Source organism: Gadus chalcogrammus, chromosome 19 (genome assembly GCF_026213295.1).
Source record: "Gadus chalcogrammus isolate NIFS_2021 chromosome 19, NIFS_Gcha_1.0, whole genome shotgun sequence".
In the NCBI taxonomy this organism is placed as follows: domain Eukaryota; kingdom Metazoa; phylum Chordata; class Actinopteri; order Gadiformes; family Gadidae; genus Gadus; species Gadus chalcogrammus.
The window spans coordinates 6,665,787-6,685,816 of NC_079430.1; the positions used below are offsets into that span (position 1 = coordinate 6,665,787).

A 20,030-nucleotide genomic window follows, 5' to 3' on the forward strand; every position below is an offset into this window, starting at 1 on the left:
CCTGTTTAACTTATTGGGGTCCATGTTTGCCAGTGTTGAAGCACAAACAATACTTCCATGTGTTCCTATCCTACCAAGGCTGTCGAATAAATTGGCTTCCACAGTTGTCACTTTCTCTTGCTGTTCTTTGTTTTAACTGGCCAATATCATTCAAGATTATGGTTCCCATAGTTGATTAGCTTACAGACAGTATGTATGTATACATGTATTCAAAACAGCAGCAACATATTGTCCTTTCAGTCTTCTACATTTGGAATCTGCGTTTGTAAAACAAATTGTAATGCATTAAGTAACACCAGCTGAACTAGCATACGCACAAACTAAATCTAATGGCAAATATTTTTAAACTCATATTATTGGATATTTATTTTTAATTACTATCCATTTTGATTTGCATTTGGCCTACTTTCTTGAAATGAATAATAAAATACAGAAAATGTTTGGCATAACATTTAGCATTGTCATAATGCTCTGCAGCATTACGGCTACTAAGCAAGGACAAAACACACGCAGGTCTGCAGCAGACCGATCAACGCTACCTAAGAACAAGGACCAGCGATGTGTATTTACGGCTTAATGACAATAACTACGTTTACGAGTTTAAGAAAATATGGGGTTTAGGCCTACTTTATATTCTTTTTTTTATATGGCTTCTCACACCACACCTAGCGGTAAAATAGAGGCCCTTCAATTAAAGAATCAATCAAGATACTGTTTGTTGTATTTTAATTGCAATTTATTCAAGGACTTCAAGGACATTCATTCTAAAAATGTAGAAAAGGCAAAAATATACAGACGATCAAAACTTGGTACAAAAGTAGAAAATTCACGCAATGTTAAAACCTCAAAATAAACTCTAAGTACCAATACAATAAACAATGTTGTTATTAAATCAACAGCTATTCATTTTTATTTACTTAAAGGTTTAAAATTCTATGCTTTAATTTAAATATTGTAGACATTCTGTGATGAGTAACCTACCCATTTCTTAATCATCATCTTTTTAACTAACTATGTCGAACTACTTAAACAATTCTGATTTCAAAATATATTTTAAGAAAATAGTTTCATAGCCCATTAATGCTTTCATAAAAGTATAGTTTGAAAACTTTGGGATGAGTGAAGTTGACTTCTCACTTCCAGTGAGCCAGTATCGTCTCATTTACCAAATCATTACAATCAGTAATAATGCAGTAAAATAATAATAATAATAAAGAATAATCCCAAGTAAGATATTTAACTAATTTCACAAATAAAACAATTATAAACATTACAGCAGAACAATAAATAAATAATGGTTCTTGTAGTTATGAATGCTTTATTTGACTTGACAACTGCAGCAGTTCCTATTTTATCATTTGCTAGTCACAGGCTAGCAGAATTCTAGCAGCTAACTAGCAGGAGACTAGAAGAAGGTAAGCAGTAAATGAGCCAGATGCTGGTTTAAAGCTAGTGGCTAGTAGAAAGCTAGCAGCATTCTGGTAGAAAGCTAGCAGCAGGCTAGAAGAAGACTGGTAGAAAGTGAACAGTAAACTGGGGAAGACAATAGTTAAGAGTTAGCAGAAAGCTAATAGCAGGCTAGCAGAAAGCTACTAGAAAGTGAACAGTGGGCTGGGGAAGACTATTTAAAGGTTAGCAGAAAGCTAGCAGCAGGCTAGCAGAAAGCTACTAGAAAGTGAACAGTGAGCTGGGGAAGACTATTTAAAGGTTAGCAGAAAGCTAGCAGCAGGCTAGCAGAAGGCTAGTAGAAAGTGAACAGTGAACTGGGGAAGACTAGTCAAAAGTTAGCAGATAGCTGCTGAATGCAGGAAGACAGCTGGAAGTAGCCTAGCAGAAAGCTACCGGCGCACTAGCAGGAAGCTAGTAGATGCAGGACTGAGACAGTGCTTCCTGGTACTGCAGCCCTGAGGCCAGAGAGCGCGCCATGCGCCTGGAGGTCAGCTTCATGTCCCGGGCCGCCCGGAGGGCCTTGTTCAGAGAGCAACCCAGAGAGTCCCGTTGCTTAGCGATCAGCGGACGACTCGCGTGCCTTCTCACTTCCCCGTGACCCCTGACCTCTGAGGTAGCGCGGCCCAGGCTATGTGCGTGGATGTACGGGTGTCGTGAGTCCGGCGTCGTCAGGGCACACGAGCATAACCTTAGTGATAGAAGATCACTGAAGTTAGCTTGTGGACTTAATACCCATCCAATTCCATTAGAAGATATGAACTACTTTATACATTATGCTAGAATGACCGTTATGCTTGAGTTGTGTGGGCTATAACTAGCTACTAGTTATAGCCCACTGTGGGCTATAACTAGCTATAAACGCATAAATACCAAACAATAAAAACTACAATCTAGTACTTTAAGTGGCTGTGTCCGTCACATTGCCAGTGTGTCTGTGTCTGATTCCCACTGGGGGCACCAATGGTAATGCACTTTATGTTGCTATTGTATGCTACTGTTGATGTTTATGATTTCCCTTATTGTAAGACCCTCAGGATAATAGCGTCCGCCACAGGGCCCCTATATAAACAGAATAACACTAACCCGTCATGTGATGGGCATCGTGTCATGTATCAATCAGAGCGGCTCTACTCACAGCAGCGCTGGATGACACGTTGGTAACCAGTGTACCGGCCCCAGGCTGCCTAGGAGGGGGGGGGCCGGAGCGGTCAGACCGGGGCCTCCAGGCCCCCCCTCCAACCCACCTGCAGCGGGCTGGGGCCCTCTGGAGACATGCTGCGGGTCCTGCATGTGCACTGTTAATGATCGAATAAAACAAATACAAAACTGTGTCAAATTGTTCGAAAGAACATTGTCAACAAGTTAACGTCTACCTCCAATTATCTTACGCAGTGTTTTACAATATTATCACCACATATAAGAAGAAGCTCCCTAGCAGACATGCTGGTGTTGTACATTAAATAAGCGTAGTTGTGTTGTTGTCGTGTCCTGTGTCCTGGGCTCACCTGTCGGAGGGGCCACACGCTCAGCGGGCTCTGAGGGGCCACACCTGGCACACACCTGGGGAGCGCCAGGGGCCTCACCCACGGGCCCTGGAACCACAGCAGTAACAACAAGACCTAAAGCACGACTAAAGACTTAGGCCCAATCCCATTTCTACAACCTTACGCCTTCCCCCTTCCCCCTTCCCCTTCCCCCTTCAAAACAAGGGGGAGGGGTAAGGGGAAGGGGTAGAAATGGGATTGGGCCTTAAAGACTTGAGACGAGGGCCAGGGTCCACCTCCTCAAGTGGGGATGTTGAGCGCAAAGCGCAAAGAAAAACACACTCCAGATAAAATAACAGCACTTTGATGTCCTGGATTGAATGGTCACTGTAACTGCATCAATGAGCGCCGATACGAAACGGCAGAAGAAGGACACATGGAGGCGTTCTTACGTGCAGCGTGTCCGAGCTGCCGGGCGGAGTGACTCTCGTCAGACGGTACCGAGGAACCAGACCGTCCGGGCTGCGGCCCTGTGAACAACACAGAGAGGAGTGGAACTGAATGAACAACGAGGACGCAGAGCAGAGCTGATCCAACAGGTCTGTGTGGACACGAGGCAGCAAGGGAAATCATCCTCTGTGGTTTATAGCATGTTGAAGAGATATTTCAGTATGTCTGTAGGATGAATATTTGAAATGCTCTTTTTCTTTGTGGCGCTCGAGGGGTCAACCGGTTCCCCCTCTACGAGCCACTGACGGGATGCCACCCACGGGTTAGAAACCACTGTCCTATACGACTGATGAAGTGTTCATAATGTTATATCTAGATCTGTTTCATTTATTTTATGTTCTAAATGACTCATAAAATGTTCAATAATGTAACCCTCAAACCAGAGTGGTTTGCAGGTTTTAAATAAGTGAACATCTCATTCGTCCCCGATCGAGGGGCTTATGAGGGGTCTCACGGGGGTCCGGTGCGGGGGTCCAGGCCGGGCGGTCTGGGGGGAGGGATGAAGGTGCCGAGCGGCTGGCCGAGCGGCCCCTCTCTGGGTCTGCTGCTGGAAACACAAAGCAGAACGTTGGAGGACGTTGGAGGAATATTTCAACCACTTGTCCACCATCAAACACACTTGACCAAAAGTCACCGTGACCCTATTGTTCAGTCTTGAAGCAAACTGCATGTGTCATGACGTGTCGGCGAGTCCCTCTGTGTCACCAGATGTATTCAATGGCAAGAGGAAGGATATCAAGCCAAGTATCCACAATAGGTGATACATTGCTTTATAACAATTAATTCATACTGAGATCTATGGAGTACTTGCAAAATATTTTACGGGGAAGGTAATCGTGGGCTATATCGAATACAGCTTTATAAACACCATTTTAAACGCACAATTTCATAACCCTCATCCGTCCTGGGAATGAAGCGATAGGTTAGACATAAGATAATAAGCATAAGCATACATTCATCAAGTTCATGATATCTGGTGTTGAAGCCCTTTAAGAGACAAAGAAAGGCAGTCACTGGATACACAGCGCCTCTCTGGTGTCACATGTCAACACAGAAAGAGTGAGTCAACTCAGATTGAGAGTGAGAGGTAGTGAGAGTGAGAGGTAGTGAGTGAGTGAGTGAGTGAGTGAGTGAGTGAGTGAGTGAGTGAGTGAGTGAGTGAGTGAGGTGAGTGAGTGAGTGAGTGAGTGGAGTGAGTGAGTGAGTGAGTGAGTGAGTGAGTGAGTGAGTGAGTGAGTGAGTGAGTGAGCGAGCGAGTGAGTGAGTGAGTGAGTGAGTGAGCGAGTGAGCGAGCGAGTGAGCGAGTGAGTGAGTGCAGGTGTAGCGTTGGCAGCATCAGCCCAGACTCACCACCTCCCTGCCGAGGTCTCTGTGTGGGAGCGGAGGACGCCCGCCTCCTCCACGCCGGCTCACCGCCTTCTCCCCGTGCTCCTTCTGTCACCGTCCACCCCTGCCTCCTCCACCCTCCTCCTCCTCCTCCATCCACCCTGCTCCTGCCAGCGCTGACACCAGAGGAACACGTGCATTTAGACATTGGACCCAACCCAAACAACGCACTAAATACTGGCAAGCTGGTGAGTGCATTGTGCACGACTTTTGGACAAACGGGTTCAGGGTTTGAACCCAAGTCTACGGTGTACCTGTCAGCATCCTTGAGACGGATGCCTTTGTGCTTTATATAAATGCTCTGTTAACACGTTACCTTAAGGGTACATCAATTAATCATTCATTTGCATTAGTTAATGCAGTAATTAGCACTAACTAACAGTTCATTTACCATTACTAATGGTCTGGGTATCATTTACTAATGGTGTAAGGAATAAGGTTATGGTTAAGCCTAACCCCTATGCTAATGCTAGATGATATTGCTGATCACAGGCAACTACTGTTAATGAATGGTTAATTAATGTACTGTTATTGTAAAGTGTGACCAATGTTTCTGCTCAACAATGATATAAGTTGTAATAGTAGGTGGTTGTTGTAGTGTTTTACAGAAGCCAGAGGAATGACGAAGGTGATGATGAAGGTACATGAGGAGGGGTCTGGGGGGTCAACACCGACCTGAGGCGGGGGGTGGAGGTGCTGGGCTGGGGGGCTGCTGGGAAGGCTCTGGTAGGCTGACTGGGGGGGCTGGTAGGTAGGGCAGGGTGGGCCGTGTGTCTGCCTCTCAGGCTGCTCTCCAGCCTCTCCTTCAGCCGGGTCACCTCCGCCTGCAGCTCCTGCATCGCCTCACTGACACTGCACATGCGCGCGCGCACACACACACACACACACACACACACACACACACACACACACACACACACACACACACACACACACACACACACACACACACACACACACACACACACACACACACACACTCATGTTAACATACATACGCATAAACATACACTGGTGAGGATGCAAACACAAGCAAACACACAAAAACACACACACACACACACACACACACACACACACTCCCACGTAAACATATACTGTAACATCTGTAACAATATCAACTTTCACTAGTGAGGATACAAACACAAACACATACACACAAACAAACGTACCCACACACATACAAGGAAACATACACACGGGTAAACAGACAACAAAACAACAAACACAAGCAAGCACACAAACACACACGACATAAATGCACGCAACCGCAAACAAGTCAAAACACAGGCATGCATTTAGTCACACAAACACACATGCATGTATACATAAAAACACACACAGACACATACAAAAAGGGGAAAATCCAGTGCAAAAGTGCAAAATCCAAATTCTGCAGCAATTTTACCGCCCACAAACATGCTTGCATCAGCTCAGGTTTGATATCCACATCAAGTCCACCGCAGCACTCCTTCAGGAGACTCATAAATCCATAAATGTGCATAAATCCATGCTCAGTGCTACACAGCATTCCAAAAGCATTGAATCTAATGAAGGGCCAGTTCTGGTCCCGTCCCAAACACTACCACCCGGGACCTGACTCATGCAGCAGCCCGGCATGCCAAAATACCTCCAGGTATGAAATCACATTTATTAGGACCACGCTGTAACAGAACACAGCGGGGGAAGAGAAATAGGCCAACATGAAAGCTAAGTGTCAGAGAAGAATCTGCACTCACAGCATGACATGTCAGGACGTGACATATACCATAATATATTATATGGCATCATTTTAGACTTAAAGAAGGACTGCAGTTTTTTGGTAGCTGTACATTACAATGTCACCAAGGATATCTAAAGACAAAACCGCACTGAAACACAAAAATAACAAAAACACAGAAACCCAGGCACAATATTTTAAATACAACAACTACCTAACAGCTCATGCAGTATTTGAAGATGGTTTTATTGTGCTGTAGCCCCAGTCTGGAGCCAGTACCAGCCTCACATGAAGGAGGTAACGGCTGACTCTGTCCAGGAGTGAGGAAGGACAGAGGAATGGACTACGGTCTCTAAGGGCCACCGTGGAACTATTCTGCTCTGTGTTGTGGAAACCATTGCCACGACAACGATGCTATGCTAACGTAGCGTTGACTGCCCCAGCATTGACATCAGCTGTCATGGGGACGGTTTCACAAACAAGAGCCTCTCCCGGACAGCGCTAGCAGCGTGACACTCACTTGTGATCTGGCATCTGACCTCCGGGGCCTGGTGCATTGTGGGGGTCGTCATGGTGATAAGACAGGGAGTGGCCGCCCCGGGAGCCGGAGGAACCTGTGGTTTGTTGGCCTTCATCGTCGTCTTCGTCATCGTACTCTGACACACAGTGGGCTGATAGGAAATAGAAGGCAAGGTCGGCTGAGTGTTAGGAATCTGGAAACAGGAAGTGGAGATAAGGAAGAGCAGCAGGGAAGAAAAACAGTTGGAGGCAGGAAGGAGGCTGTGGACGCCTTTCAACACGCTGGAAAGACTATCACTGAACAAATCCTTCTCTTTTATTAAATATTAGACTACACAAAAATATAATAGAACATAAAATACAAAGAATATCAAAGAAATAATTGAAGCATGATAAAAATATAATGTTGTTAGAGTGATATAATAAGGCATAGAATTTCGTTTTTGCAAATTTGTATAATATAATTTTTTTTATATTTTGGTCATTTTAGCAGCCTTAAGGGTTTACTACTTTGCATCAGGATTGCATCAGATATGTCTAACGACTGGCGCTCTACTTTACTGATACGCAGACCACCCTGGTCCTGTACAGGTGTGGAAGCAGCAGATGAGCACACTCACAGGGTTCAGACTCCAGACCCGGATCACTGCTCCCGCTGCCCGCCGTGGTCTGAGGCGTCGGACCCACCAATCGCTGAGAGGCACCGGCAGTTAAGTCCCGCCTCCTCTCCTGTCGGCCGTTTCTCATTGGTCGCCTGGAGGTGCCATTATTTCCTAGACTGGCCCCTCCACTGCTGCTGTGCTCCTGTGGAGCGGGTTGAGGAGGGGAGGAGGAGGAGGAGGAGGAGGTGGGGGGGGCACTAGCAGGGAGGGGGAGGGTGACCTGCACCGAGAGGTTGCTTCGTTGCCTCTTCGGAATCCTGTTCTGGGGGAGAGAGGGGCTGCAGGAGGAGGAGGAGGAGGAGGAGGAGGAGGAGGAGGAGGAGGAGGAGGAGGAGGAGAGGAATAGGAAGGAAAAGAGAAAAGGAGGGGAAGGAGAAGGAGGGGAAGGAGGATTAGAAGGAAAAAGGAGAAGCAGGAGGAGAATAAGGAATGGACGGAGGATGAGGTAGAGGAGACGAAGAAGCAAGAGGAGTAGGAGGGAAAGGAAATCAGAGACAAAGGCCGGAAACACACAGATAACACAGTGTTTTCATTCTCCAACATGAGAGCATGGCTAACGCTGTTATCAGGGAAGACATGATGGAAACACACACACATATCAGTTCATACGGGCGTGGAGCTTAGTGATGTGTGTGTGCGAGTGTGTGTGCGTGCTTGCACCACTGACGCAGAGAGGAGGGTGTGTGTTTTGTCAGGCTTGGGGGCGGCTGTGGTCTGATTTACAGCCTGCTAGATGCAATGAACGTGAGGGGACGGTGGCCTGGGGAGGTACCTCTCTGGCGCCCTCTGGTGGAGAGGACTGATGGCTGCAGCTGGAGTGCCGTCGGAGCCCACAAAGCCACTGTCGGTCTCTGGAGATACGATCCCATCCTAGACACAGACATATGACACACGGGCCGGTAGGAAACATATACACAGGTGGTGTTTAGTTAGACAACACGCTGAGCTGGACACGACAGTGTGCGGGTGTGTTATGGGTGGGGTTAAGCTGTAGTCAGGGCAGACCCCAGACACTGTGGGTGGATACTACTACTACACCCTGTCTCATCCAATTAGATCCATGATGAGGGAAACTAAAAAACGCTTCTGTTTGCGCATATGTGCAAAGGATTTAGTGTAAATGTGTGTGTGTGTGTGTGTGTTTGTGGGGGTTGTGTTTAGGTGTATGTCATTGTGTTTGTGTGACTGTATGTACGTGTGTGCATGTGTGTAGGTGTGTATGGGCATGTGCAAATGTATGCATATGTACGTGGATCTGTCTGTGTGTAAAAGCAATGCATGTGATAGGGTATGTGTGTGAGTGTGTGTGTGTGCGTTGGTTAATCAGAGGTGAAGGGTTAGACTAGTTTCTCTAATAAGCAGTGTCATCGTCACCACATCATCACCCTCCCCCCCCCCCTCACCTGAGACATCACCCCCCTGGACGCCCCCCCCAGCCTGGAGCTCTTGGCCTCCCACTCTCCGCTCTCCCCCAGGCTGGTGAGGCTGCTGCTGGGGTAGCGGCCCATCCTCTGCCCCCTGGCCTGGAGGTCTGGAGGCTGCTGCTGCTGCTCCTGCTGACCGGAGGGCCTCTCGGAGTGAACCGGAGGAGACCGGTCTTGGGAGCGCTCGGCCCCGTTGAGAGACGGACGATCCGATTGGCTGGTGCCCGGCTTGGTGGGCGTGGCCCTGTCGTCGGAGGAGGCGGAGTCTCTGTCAGCAGAAGAGGGGGACGGAGTGTGAGTGAGGGGGTGGGTGAAGGTGTATTCATGTGTATGAGCATTAAAGATGGGGGAAAGAAATCGATTCAAGGAAGAATCGATTCGCAATTTTAGGTATGTCTCAGGTTTGCCTTTGTGTGTTAGATAATTGGAATCAGTCGATATCAATCATACATTTTTTCAAATTTAAAAACTTCATACTGGTTATTTCATGCACACACTTATCAGCTTTCATGCCATAATCTGCCACACTGCCTTTCTTGGCACACACTGGAGTAGATCCTGAAAACCGAACCACTATGTACTGCACCAATAATCTGTTTTTAGTCTGGAATCGTTTTTGAAACGATAATCGACATTGAATTGAATCCTGACCCCAACAATCAAAATTGTCAAAATGATCCCATCTCTTATGTGAGGTGTGTGTGTTTTTTGGGAATGTGCATGTGAGTATAGATGTGCATGCAATGTGCACGTGAGTGAAGGTGTGTTTGCGTGTGTAGTGTGTGTACGTTAGTGGGTTTGTAAATGTGAGGCTACATGTACTTAATATCACCTCCTTCTTTACCCCTGTTGCCAAGCCAACTAAAAGGCTAAATTTATACTGCCTCGGTTTCTTCTTATCATGAAAACCAAAGTGCTTTTCAGACACGCAGACACAGCCACATCAATAAGGTTATAAAATAAAAACACTAGAATTATATTATTAGTAATAGTATTGTAATAGTTAAAACTAAATATATATAGATATATATTTATGCATACATAGAAGTTATTCATTAAATTATTGTAAAGTTGTCCCTGACTTTGTCCCGCTCAGGAACGATATGAGGGACCGGGCCCCACAGAACAGAGTCTGGGCCCTTTGGGACAGCTGGCCCTTGGGACTAACCCCTGGGTGGGTCCCCTATGGGCTCCTCCAGCCGCTCTGGGCCTCCCCGGGTCCTGAGGCAGCCTGGGGCCCCTGGGAGAGTGCCGCGCCCCCTCGTTCTGGACCTCGGCCGGGGTAGGAAGCTCCTGGTAGCTCTGGAAGCTAGCACACAGTAAGTAATGAGAACCTTTCTAAGTCACACCCTTTAACTAGTTTATTGGTCACTTATTAATATTCACATTACATTTGCTGTCATTGCCGAAATGACCGAGATAAAAGAATAATGATTAATTAATAATTAATTGATATTCAATTTAAATCTCTATTCTGATTTGGTGTGATGCATTACCTGCCCCTCAAAGAGCTGAGGTCCAGCTCGTCCATCCTGAAGGGCTGGAGGAGGAGACGCTCCTCACTCTCCCCTCCACTCTCCCCGCTGGTGCAGCTCAGCCCCCGCCCGGCCCCCAGCAGGGGCCCCGTGTCCCCAGGCAGCAGGACCCCGGGGCTCTGGGGACAGAACCGGAACAGGGAACACAGCAGGGTCAGCTGGGGGGCTCAGAGGGCTGAGGGTTGTAACTGGGGTTTAGGGCTCTACACATACAGCTGGCTGAGGCCGTAGCGATAAACCGGGCACAAAGGGCCGTTCCTAGCACGCTGTATCACATTTGAAAGGAGCATATATATTTAATATCAATATGCTGTACAAGGGTAATCAAAAGGTGAGGAAATCAAAGCCACCTGTCACCTGTTCATTCTAAATGTATCAGTGGTACCAATAAAACCTAAAAAGTGTGTGTGTGTGTGTGTGTGTGTGTGTGTGTGTGTGTGTGTGTTGCATGGTGTGTGTGTGTGTGTGTTGCATGGTGTGTGTGTGTGTGTGTGTGTGTGTGTGTGTGTGTGTGTGTGTGTGTGCATGGGCGTGTGTGTGTGTGTGTGTGTGTGTGTGTGTGTGTGTGTGTGTGTGTGTGTGTGTGTGTGTGTGTGTGTGTGTGTGTGTGTGTGTGTGTACCTGGGGTTGGGACCGGGGCTCCGTGGGCTCACTCATCAGGGATCCAGAGCTGGGACGAGGAGCAGGAGAAGGAGGTGCCATGGAGGAGTACTGCTGCTGCTCTGACAGCTCCCTGATCTCCTCCACACACGTCCCACACTGGAAGATCAGCCCCTCCAGCTCCCTGACACACACACACACACACACACACACACACACACACACACACACACACACACACACACACACACACACACACACACACACACACACACACACACACACACACACACACACACGCATCAGACAAACACTCACATACACACACACACACACACACAGAGATCATGCAGCAGACACATACAAATACGCAAACACACACAAATTAGAAACAACATAAAAAGTATATATATACAGTAAAACTTTATTTGGTCTCTGTGGGAGTGTGTGTGTGGATGATGGCTGGTTTAAGTAACCATCATCTCCACACATTCCCAAAGTCAAACACATAAACAACATTATATAACTGCATTCACGATGAACACACACCAATGTTACCAATACACAGATTAGATACATGATCACATTCATGTGGCCTTTCAGACACAAGCCCAAAAACACAGATCCTCTCACCTGTTGGGGTCAAAGGGTCTTACTTCCGCCACTCCACGGTGTCTGCGTTCGTCCCGGGCTGCCAGGTAACCTCTCTCCAGAAGGTCCAGCCCCTGCACCAGCCGGGAGAGACCCTAGACCAATCACAGCTAATGAGTCAACCTCGGAGGCTGCCTATTGGCTAAGCCTTGATGAGAGGATTATGAACGAGAAGTTGTCATGGTCATTACCTTCAAACGCTCGAAGGGTTCCAGTTGCCCACTCGTTATGAGGTCCTCAAATCTTTTCACCTGTATACACACACACACACACACACACACACACACACACACACACACACACACACACACACACACACACACACACACACACACACACACACACACACACACAGTCCTAAACTTAACTGCAATGAATAAATTCTAAACAGAAACAAACAAAAAATTTTGGTGTGAAAATAAAATGCAAAAAAATCTGTCCTTCTAATATTAAATGTCCTCTTTATATTTGTCCTGTTTCCCCTGCATTGGATCCAAACTAAAGGAGGTACCTGCTGTAGGAACTTGTTTGCCTGCGCGCGGAGCGTCTTGGAGGGGCTCTTTGTTGACCCACAGCTCCCCCTAGAGGAGCTGGAGGACCCTGAGCAGGGACGGCCAGGGGAGGCGGCCGCTGGAGGGAGACAAAGAGAAGTGGTGGGGATATATAACCGATTATCTTAGCAAATCAAAAAGATGTTCTTAAACACTGCTTGAGAGAACTAAGATTATGACATAATTTAAAAGATTCAGGTGAAAACCGGACACATTGGAATGTTGGTTGATCATAAAAGGCGTTACGTTGAGTCTGCTCCTGTCTGTTCTGGTGTCCTGAGTGGGACCCCATCACTGCTCTCTGGGCATGGGGAAAGCTCAGGGTCATGACCTTTGACCCCTCCTGGGTCATCCTGGATTTGAAGCTCTGGTCGGGTCGTTTAGGGTCGGAGTACAGGTTCACCTGGATGGGTGAGACAGTAGAATGCACAGATTAGTTCTGATACCTTTACACCCACATGAAACACTTTGAAAGAGATATCACATCCCAGATCTGGGATCCAGCGATTCTGCTACGTTAGAGCACAACTCCGGGGGGGAGGCGGCACAGAGCCCGAGCAGGAAACCAGGAAGTGCAGGGGGCGGGATCCCACCTTGTTTCTCTTCTGCCAGACTGTAGATGGTAATCTACTTTCTGAATTGTGAGACTAAACTCCAAGCTCATAGTATTTAAACCTGAAAGTTTTCGCATTAGCAGCCTCTCATGGCTGAAGTTGTAGCTACAGGGGTAGCTATATTCTATTCAGAAGATATTTACGTTAGTATGAGAGATAGTGCGAGATTTTATCATTTGGGATAGAAAATGATAAAAAAAAAGTGTTAAAAAATCCCTGTATGTAAAGTGGCAATATGTTGATATATTGAGAAACATTGTAGAAAATATAGTAATATAGTCATCATGTGGAAGTGCAAAATGTTAACTGATGTCTAACTAAATGTTAACTACTAACTAGATAATGGAGTGATATCCTAATTCTGAACAATATATATTGCAGCAGATATCTATGGGTACTGTTAACATGCACACACAGGTGAACACACATGCTCTTGCCACTGTTGTCAAGGTGAAAGGGAGGTTCTGATATATGCTAGTTCGACAGCAAGTAAATCTAAGTTGACCTCACGCTGGCCGAGATAGTCAGAAGGTGTCGAGCACTTGATTGAACAGAATGAACTGGTTTATTAATCACTTAATGCAAATATATTATAATAAACATTCCCAATGAACCAACATACTATTATTTAAGCCTTCAGAATGGTTCAGCACTCAGTAACGGATTTATAAATATGGTTTTAGAAGGTTGTGTTTCATAAATAGATTGCATGGGTCAATAAACTACTACTAGTTGAATTAAAAAAAGAAAAGCCTACGTCCATTTTAATTGCAGTCCTCTAAATCGGTGTGGCACTACGCTTAAGGTAGCATAGAATTGAGAAATTCTGACAAGTGTCAGTGCGAGAAAAGCATTTCACTATAGATGCCATAATGGCGGTGATACAGCGTAAAATAGCTATCATAAATTAAGCTATGTTTTTCACATGCTTTTAGCTGGTAGCTTCAATTCACTAATCTAAATTACGTCAAGCTGCATGAGGTCGCCCACTTCAGATCGGTCCATGTCAGAACTTAGTAATGAACCCGGTGAACCCGATGTTGCTTTCGGAACATACCCCCCCACCCCCCACCCTACCTCTGTACGTCATCGGTGCACACGTCATCACACCAGAGAGAACATTACAGTCATTAAAGAGAAAGGGACCAAGGGACTCACTTTGAAACAAGGACAAGAGTGGGAACCTTGACTTAACCCCTCGTCTCCTGGGAAATATATTTTCCTTTCCAAACACAATTAAAGAAGATAATTGTATATTTACGACACATTCATCATGTTAAATGTTATAATCGATTTTTCATCAGCATTATACCATAGGAGTTTCCTCCAAGGATCCTTTAGAATTATTTTTTTCGGCAAATGACAAAAAAAAAAAAAACAGCAACAATGCTTCTGTCTTCTTAAAAACACATCGATCATCGACTTTAGAGAGTGTTTCCCTGTACTGCTGAGCAGACATTACTGGGCCCATGTGCTTTAGCACCAACCGGATAAGGGTTGGGGGGGGGGGGGTACGGGTTGTGTGGTGGTGGTGGTGGTGGTGGTGGTGGTGGGGGGGGGTCTGAGAGGAGACAGATGGCGGTGGTGGGGACCGAGCACTCGGGGTAATCTGGGGTTAATTAGTACTAATGGAGGAATAGTGTGGAGTGGTGCAGCCCTAGGTCCACTGGTCCAGGTCGTTTGGCTATATTAGCCAATAGTGTGGACGTGCGCCTCATGCACTCTCGGTGCAGAGCTTAAGGATCTCAGAAGGGCACCAAACGTGCACATCGCAGTAGAGCCGTGCACGAGGGCAGCATGACTCATGATTTAGTGAATAATTTAATCATAATTCATGCTTACACCCACACATTAAATACTATTTTGTTTGTGCCGATTCACTTCCCTGCCTTCAACCTTACCTCCCAGAGTTCCTGGAGCCATTTTATCAAAACCATTTCATTTTTTCCTTCTCAAAAACCACCAAGTGCAATCGTTATATATATCCTCAATACTTCCACAACAGTGATGGCTTAACGATAACAACCCCAGCTAAGGGTTGCTGGTGCGCTTGTTTTCCACCTCTCTGCCACACAGCAGGGGTGGAGGTGTGTTAGGGATGCATTAGGGAGCGTGTCCCGGGCTCACTACCTTGGCTCTGAGGCGCAGGCGGTCGATGGTGTTCTCCGCCTCAGCGAACCTGGTCAGCAGGGTGTTGTAGTCCTCCTAAGAGGGGGGGGGGGGGGGGGGGGTTAGAGGAGCGTTAGAGGAACACTGGGCCTCTGGACCCATTAGAGGAGCACTGGGCCTGGACCCACTGGTGGTCAGAAGGGGAGGGGGAACAAGTGCAGAGCTAGAAGAGGGAGAACCAACCCAAACAGGAGATAGAGAAGAGAGGAGACCAACAGTTTGGGCATTCATTAAAATGCCTAAACTACTTGAAAAACATTAGCAAGGCAATCGAATAGATTTCGACACTTACTGCTACTGCTACTGCTTTTCATGGAAAGCAGTAGCAAAAAAATATAAAAAACAGCCACTGATGTGTGCGTGCGCTAGAGCTTTATAATTGCACTTGTTTATTGAATATTAATATTCACATATATTATACTGCCACGTGCCTCATTCCCGTTTTATGTATGCGCTCTTGCACTTCTGGTTAGACGCTTAACTGCATTTCATTTTCGAGTTTTTATTCTTTTGGAATGACAATGAGGTTTAATCTTATCCAATTTAATAATTGCATATAAGACCAGCAGATGTATGAACAATCAAGGCATTGAATATAAATAAATATCTCAGACGCAGTACAAGGCACACGAGGTCTTTTGGAATTAAATCTCACTTAATCTCCATTTACATCATTAAAATAATATTGGGCTCTTCAACGGGTCAAAGCAGGGAAGAACATGGCTAATTAATAGGGACTTAAGAACCAGTAAATTAACCTGCATAACCTTATTGCTCCATTAAGTCCAAAAGTATTACTCAAGTACTACTCAACATTAATGGCTGAGGGTAGAGATGAGTCAGTTTAGCATAGCTTCGACGTTAGCCTGCCCACCGTTCTTGCCAGGTTTTACCCAGAAACCCCCCCCCAGTTACCTGAAGCTGCTCAACCAGTCGGGTGGCCCGCTGAGGGCACCTGAAGTCCTCTGGGACGATGGAGATGGTGGAGTTCTGCTCCGGTGCCGACGGAGAAGGAGGTGGCGAGGGAGGGGCGTCCGTGCTGCTGAAGAGGATCTCTTTGGCGATGTCCGCGGGGGACTTGAAGACCAGGGTGGGCTCGGGGGACAGACTGACCCTGCAGGACTTGCGGCTCTTGGGGGGCTCATAGCCGCTCTTGGGGAAGTAGACCTTTGGTTCCACCTTGGAGAAGTCTGGCGTACGGAAGCTCGGAGCTTCTCTCCTGCCAAACAGAGAGAAACACAATTGAGATGATGACTTCAATCCGTGACCTTGCAGTGATGTAACCGAATGCAAGAGCACAGGTTTAGTTTTAGATTGAAGGCTAAAAGTACTATAAGAAGCCTGTATTGGGGAGGAATGAAGATATCCAACTGGAAATAGGTATGTAGCTATTTAGACACATACAAGAGCAATCTACAGCGCCACACAGGTAAATAACATTAAGGAGAAAATATATGGATCGGACATCTTACCCTTGCAGGCCTACAGGTAGACTGAGTTCATGGGGACTATCCTAACTTCACCACTAGGGATTTTACCTGACTTCCCGTTCTGGAGTTCTATTTCTGGCGAACGTCTGCAGGGTCCCGCGGGATCTCTCTCTTGGCTTCCTACCAATCCTCCCACCTTGAGGAGCGTAGTGGGCATGTTGACATTCTGGTGGGGCTGCCTGGTATTTCTTTATAGACCAGGCAGGTTGTTCTGGAGGGTTCGAGGGCCTAGAAGAAGAGGCTCCAGGAGAGTACGCGCGCATTTTTCTTGGAGTAGATGTCATCCTCTTGAGCCGTTCGGTTCGTGACGTTTCAGGCATGTCCTTGGTTCGTTTGTGCCTCCCCTCCCATTCCGTCAGTGCCGGGTCAAGACGAACCTTTAGGCAGTGCTGAGGGTCCATATCCCTGGCTGCTACGTCCGGTAACCGATGAGGCTTGGGGGAATGGCTCACGTGGTGGCTGCTGCTGCTGCTGCAGCAGGACTCCGGGAGGCTCTCCGAGTAGACGTCTTCATCCGGCAGGGTCTCTTCCTCGATGCCCACGGACTGAGCCAGCTCCTCCGAGGAGTAGTGGTGCAGGTGGGGATACGCGTTGGACTGCAGCGGTGAAGGAGGAGAAGGAAGAGACGGAAGAGAAGGAGACAGGGAAGAGGCAGGGTTGGGGCGACAGCTTGGGGAGGACGTGGAGATGTTCTTGGGTGTTCGGCACTTTTCGCTTCTGCCAGTTCTCCCTGAAGGTTTGGTTACTGCGGCAGGTGAGATGTGTTCTTCTTCAGAGTAGGCTGGGGTGGAACCACCTGGAAAGGGCTCCTCTGGACCACCAAAGGCTCCAGTGGGGGCACACCGAGCACCTCCTCCCTCATCTTCAATGTCTCCCTTCACCCCGAGTTCAACCTCCTCCAGGGCGTCTCGCAGCCCAATGATGCCGTTCTCATCCATGTGGCTCTCAAAGTCCTCTGCCCTCAGCTCTTCTGCTTCATCCTCCTCCTCCTCCTCCTCCTCCTCACCACCAACAGAATAACCATCTACACCAACTCCGTCCTCCCATCCATCCTCAGACGTTGCGGAGCTGGGCGGAGAGGTGCGCAGTGGGGCGGGGGTCCAGTTCAAAACCCCTGCTTTGCTCATGTTCTTCCCCGACTCCATTACTCATTAGGTCTAGGTCCCCCGTCCAAAGGATCCGATCCCCCCAACCAACCCACTACTAGCCTGGCACAGTCGCTATCCCCTAGCCCAGCACAGTTGCTATCCCCTAGCCCGGCACAGTTGCTATCCCCTAGCCCGGTACAGCTGCAAGCCCCTAACCCGGTACAGTCGCTAGCCCCTTGACCGGTACAGTCGCTAGCCCCTTGACCGGTACAGTCGCTAGCCCCTAGCCCGGTACAGTCGCTAGCCCCTAGCCCGGTACAGTCGCTAGCCCCTAGCCCGGTACAGGGGCTAGCCTCTAGCCCGGTACAGTCGCTAGCCCCTAGCCCGGTACAGTCGCTAGCCCCTAGCCCGGTACAGGGGCTAGCCTCTAGCCCGGTACAGTCGCTAGCCCCTAGCCCGGTACAGTCGCTAGCCCCTAGCCCGGTACAGGGGCTAGCCTCTAGCCCGGTACAGGGGCTAGCCTCTAGCCCGGTACAGGGGCTAGCCTCTAGCCCGGTACAGGGGCTAGCCTCTAGCCCGGTACAGGGGCTAGCCTCTAGCCCGGTACAGGGGCTAGCCTCTAGCCCGGTACAGGGGCTAGCCTCTAGCCCGGTACAGGGGCTAGCCTCTAGCCCGGTACAGGGGCTAGCCTCTAGCCCGGTACAGGGGCTAGCCTCTAGCCTGGTACAGGTGCTAGCACCTAGCCCCTTACAGGAACTCTGAGCGTCGTTCCTGGTCGGTGTCCTGCCCTCTCTCCAAGGCTCTCAAGTGACCACTGGTTGGAAGGCGAGTCAGGCAGTAAGAGGCCACCGCTGGAAGAGTGAGGCAGGATAATGTAGACTCAGTTCTTGGTCGTTGCTGTCCAGATGGAGCAGATTCCTTATGGTTCCTGGAATAGATGGTACAGTAGGTATGTGTAAATGGATGCTGAATAATTCATTACGTTCAAGTGCCAGAACAAGAAACATGTCCAAACAGTACAAAAAATAAACATGTAAAAAATAATAGGTTTTAAGGTATTAACACAGAAATAATGCATTATGTTGGTAAGAAGGTGCTTCAAGCGCTTCAAATACTTTATTTATTATCACCATTGAAACAGGGCAGATGGATTGAACTATCATAACTAATTCAATAACGAATCGAAAGTGATTACATTCGATATTATTCATTCCACATTCCATGTCTATCAGCCCTTCCCTCAAGTTGTCACGGCTCAACGGCACACATCACCCACACAAGCCAGGGCAGGAAGCAGGCCTCCTGCTGAAGGCAGGAACCTTTATACTTCACACAGCTTACTCCACACACTAGCATGCATATTCAAGTACACACACACATTCAGATTAAACACACAAGGACACATTCAGGTGGACACACAAAAAAGGACACATTCAGGTGCACACACACATATTCACACACACACACACACACACACACACACACACACACACACACACACACATGTCCAGCTTCAATCAAACACACACACACACACACACACACATTCTCAGTATAAACTAGTAAGTCATCCACGTATAGGCAAACCAAAGCAGTATTCATTAAACTGGACAGACTGACCACCATGCATTCAAACTAAATAACACTAGCTGACAGCACAGAGAATCTTGCTGAAAGAAAGGTATGGGTTTAGTAGCATAATCGCTACTGTTACGCTATAGTTTATTGTTCAGCGAATACTGGAACAACATACAGCAAACTACGAATTACCAGAACATAGAGCAACCTTCACTATACGAATGAACACACAACCTACGACCTGATACCACACATCTCACCAGCAGACAATTGTGTATTTAGTCAACGTTCAATTGTTCAACTAAGTACAAACGTCCAAACGTCATATTGTTTCTTCTTCTGCCAAACCCTTGAAAAGTGACTTCCTCTAGCATGACCATAACAGATATCTGATGACAGCCTACCTGTTGCTGTGTCCATACTCTCTGTGTACATGCAGTCAAGAGGGGATTTGGGTCAACGCTGAGACAATGGGGGGAATTAAGCTACATGCTAAAGCCTACTAAATGTACAGTAGGCTACAGAGGGTTAGCCGCGATACCACACAACGTGGGGCCAAAGACACGGCTTATCCCCAGGCGCTGTCCTTAGGACTAGCAC

The 20,030-nt window shown here is 47.5% G+C and overlaps 1 protein-coding gene across 1 annotated transcript; it reads right to left on the reverse strand.

Annotated features, from left to right (window-relative positions):
* Positions 1–1,860: 1,860 nt before the first annotated feature.
* akna (AT-hook transcription factor) lies at positions 1,861–18,170 on the reverse strand. The gene is made up of 22 exons (XM_056578965.1): positions 16,813–18,170; positions 16,190–16,493; positions 15,236–15,310; positions 12,738–12,894; positions 12,452–12,570; positions 12,132–12,191; positions 11,923–12,035; positions 11,311–11,473; positions 10,651–10,808; positions 10,323–10,463; positions 9,134–9,422; positions 8,503–8,600; positions 7,926–8,008; positions 7,689–7,853; positions 7,070–7,220; positions 5,505–5,681; positions 4,857–4,945; positions 3,898–3,990; positions 3,386–3,534; positions 2,955–3,041; positions 2,694–2,744; positions 1,861–1,968 (listed from the first exon to the last, which is right to left on the reverse strand). The coding sequence occupies exons 1-22, from the start codon at positions 17,907–17,909 to the stop codon at positions 1,861–1,863; spliced, it is 3,927 nt and encodes a 1,308-aa protein (XP_056434940.1). The 5' UTR covers positions 17,910–18,170.
* Positions 18,171–20,030: the final 1,860 nt, after the last annotated feature.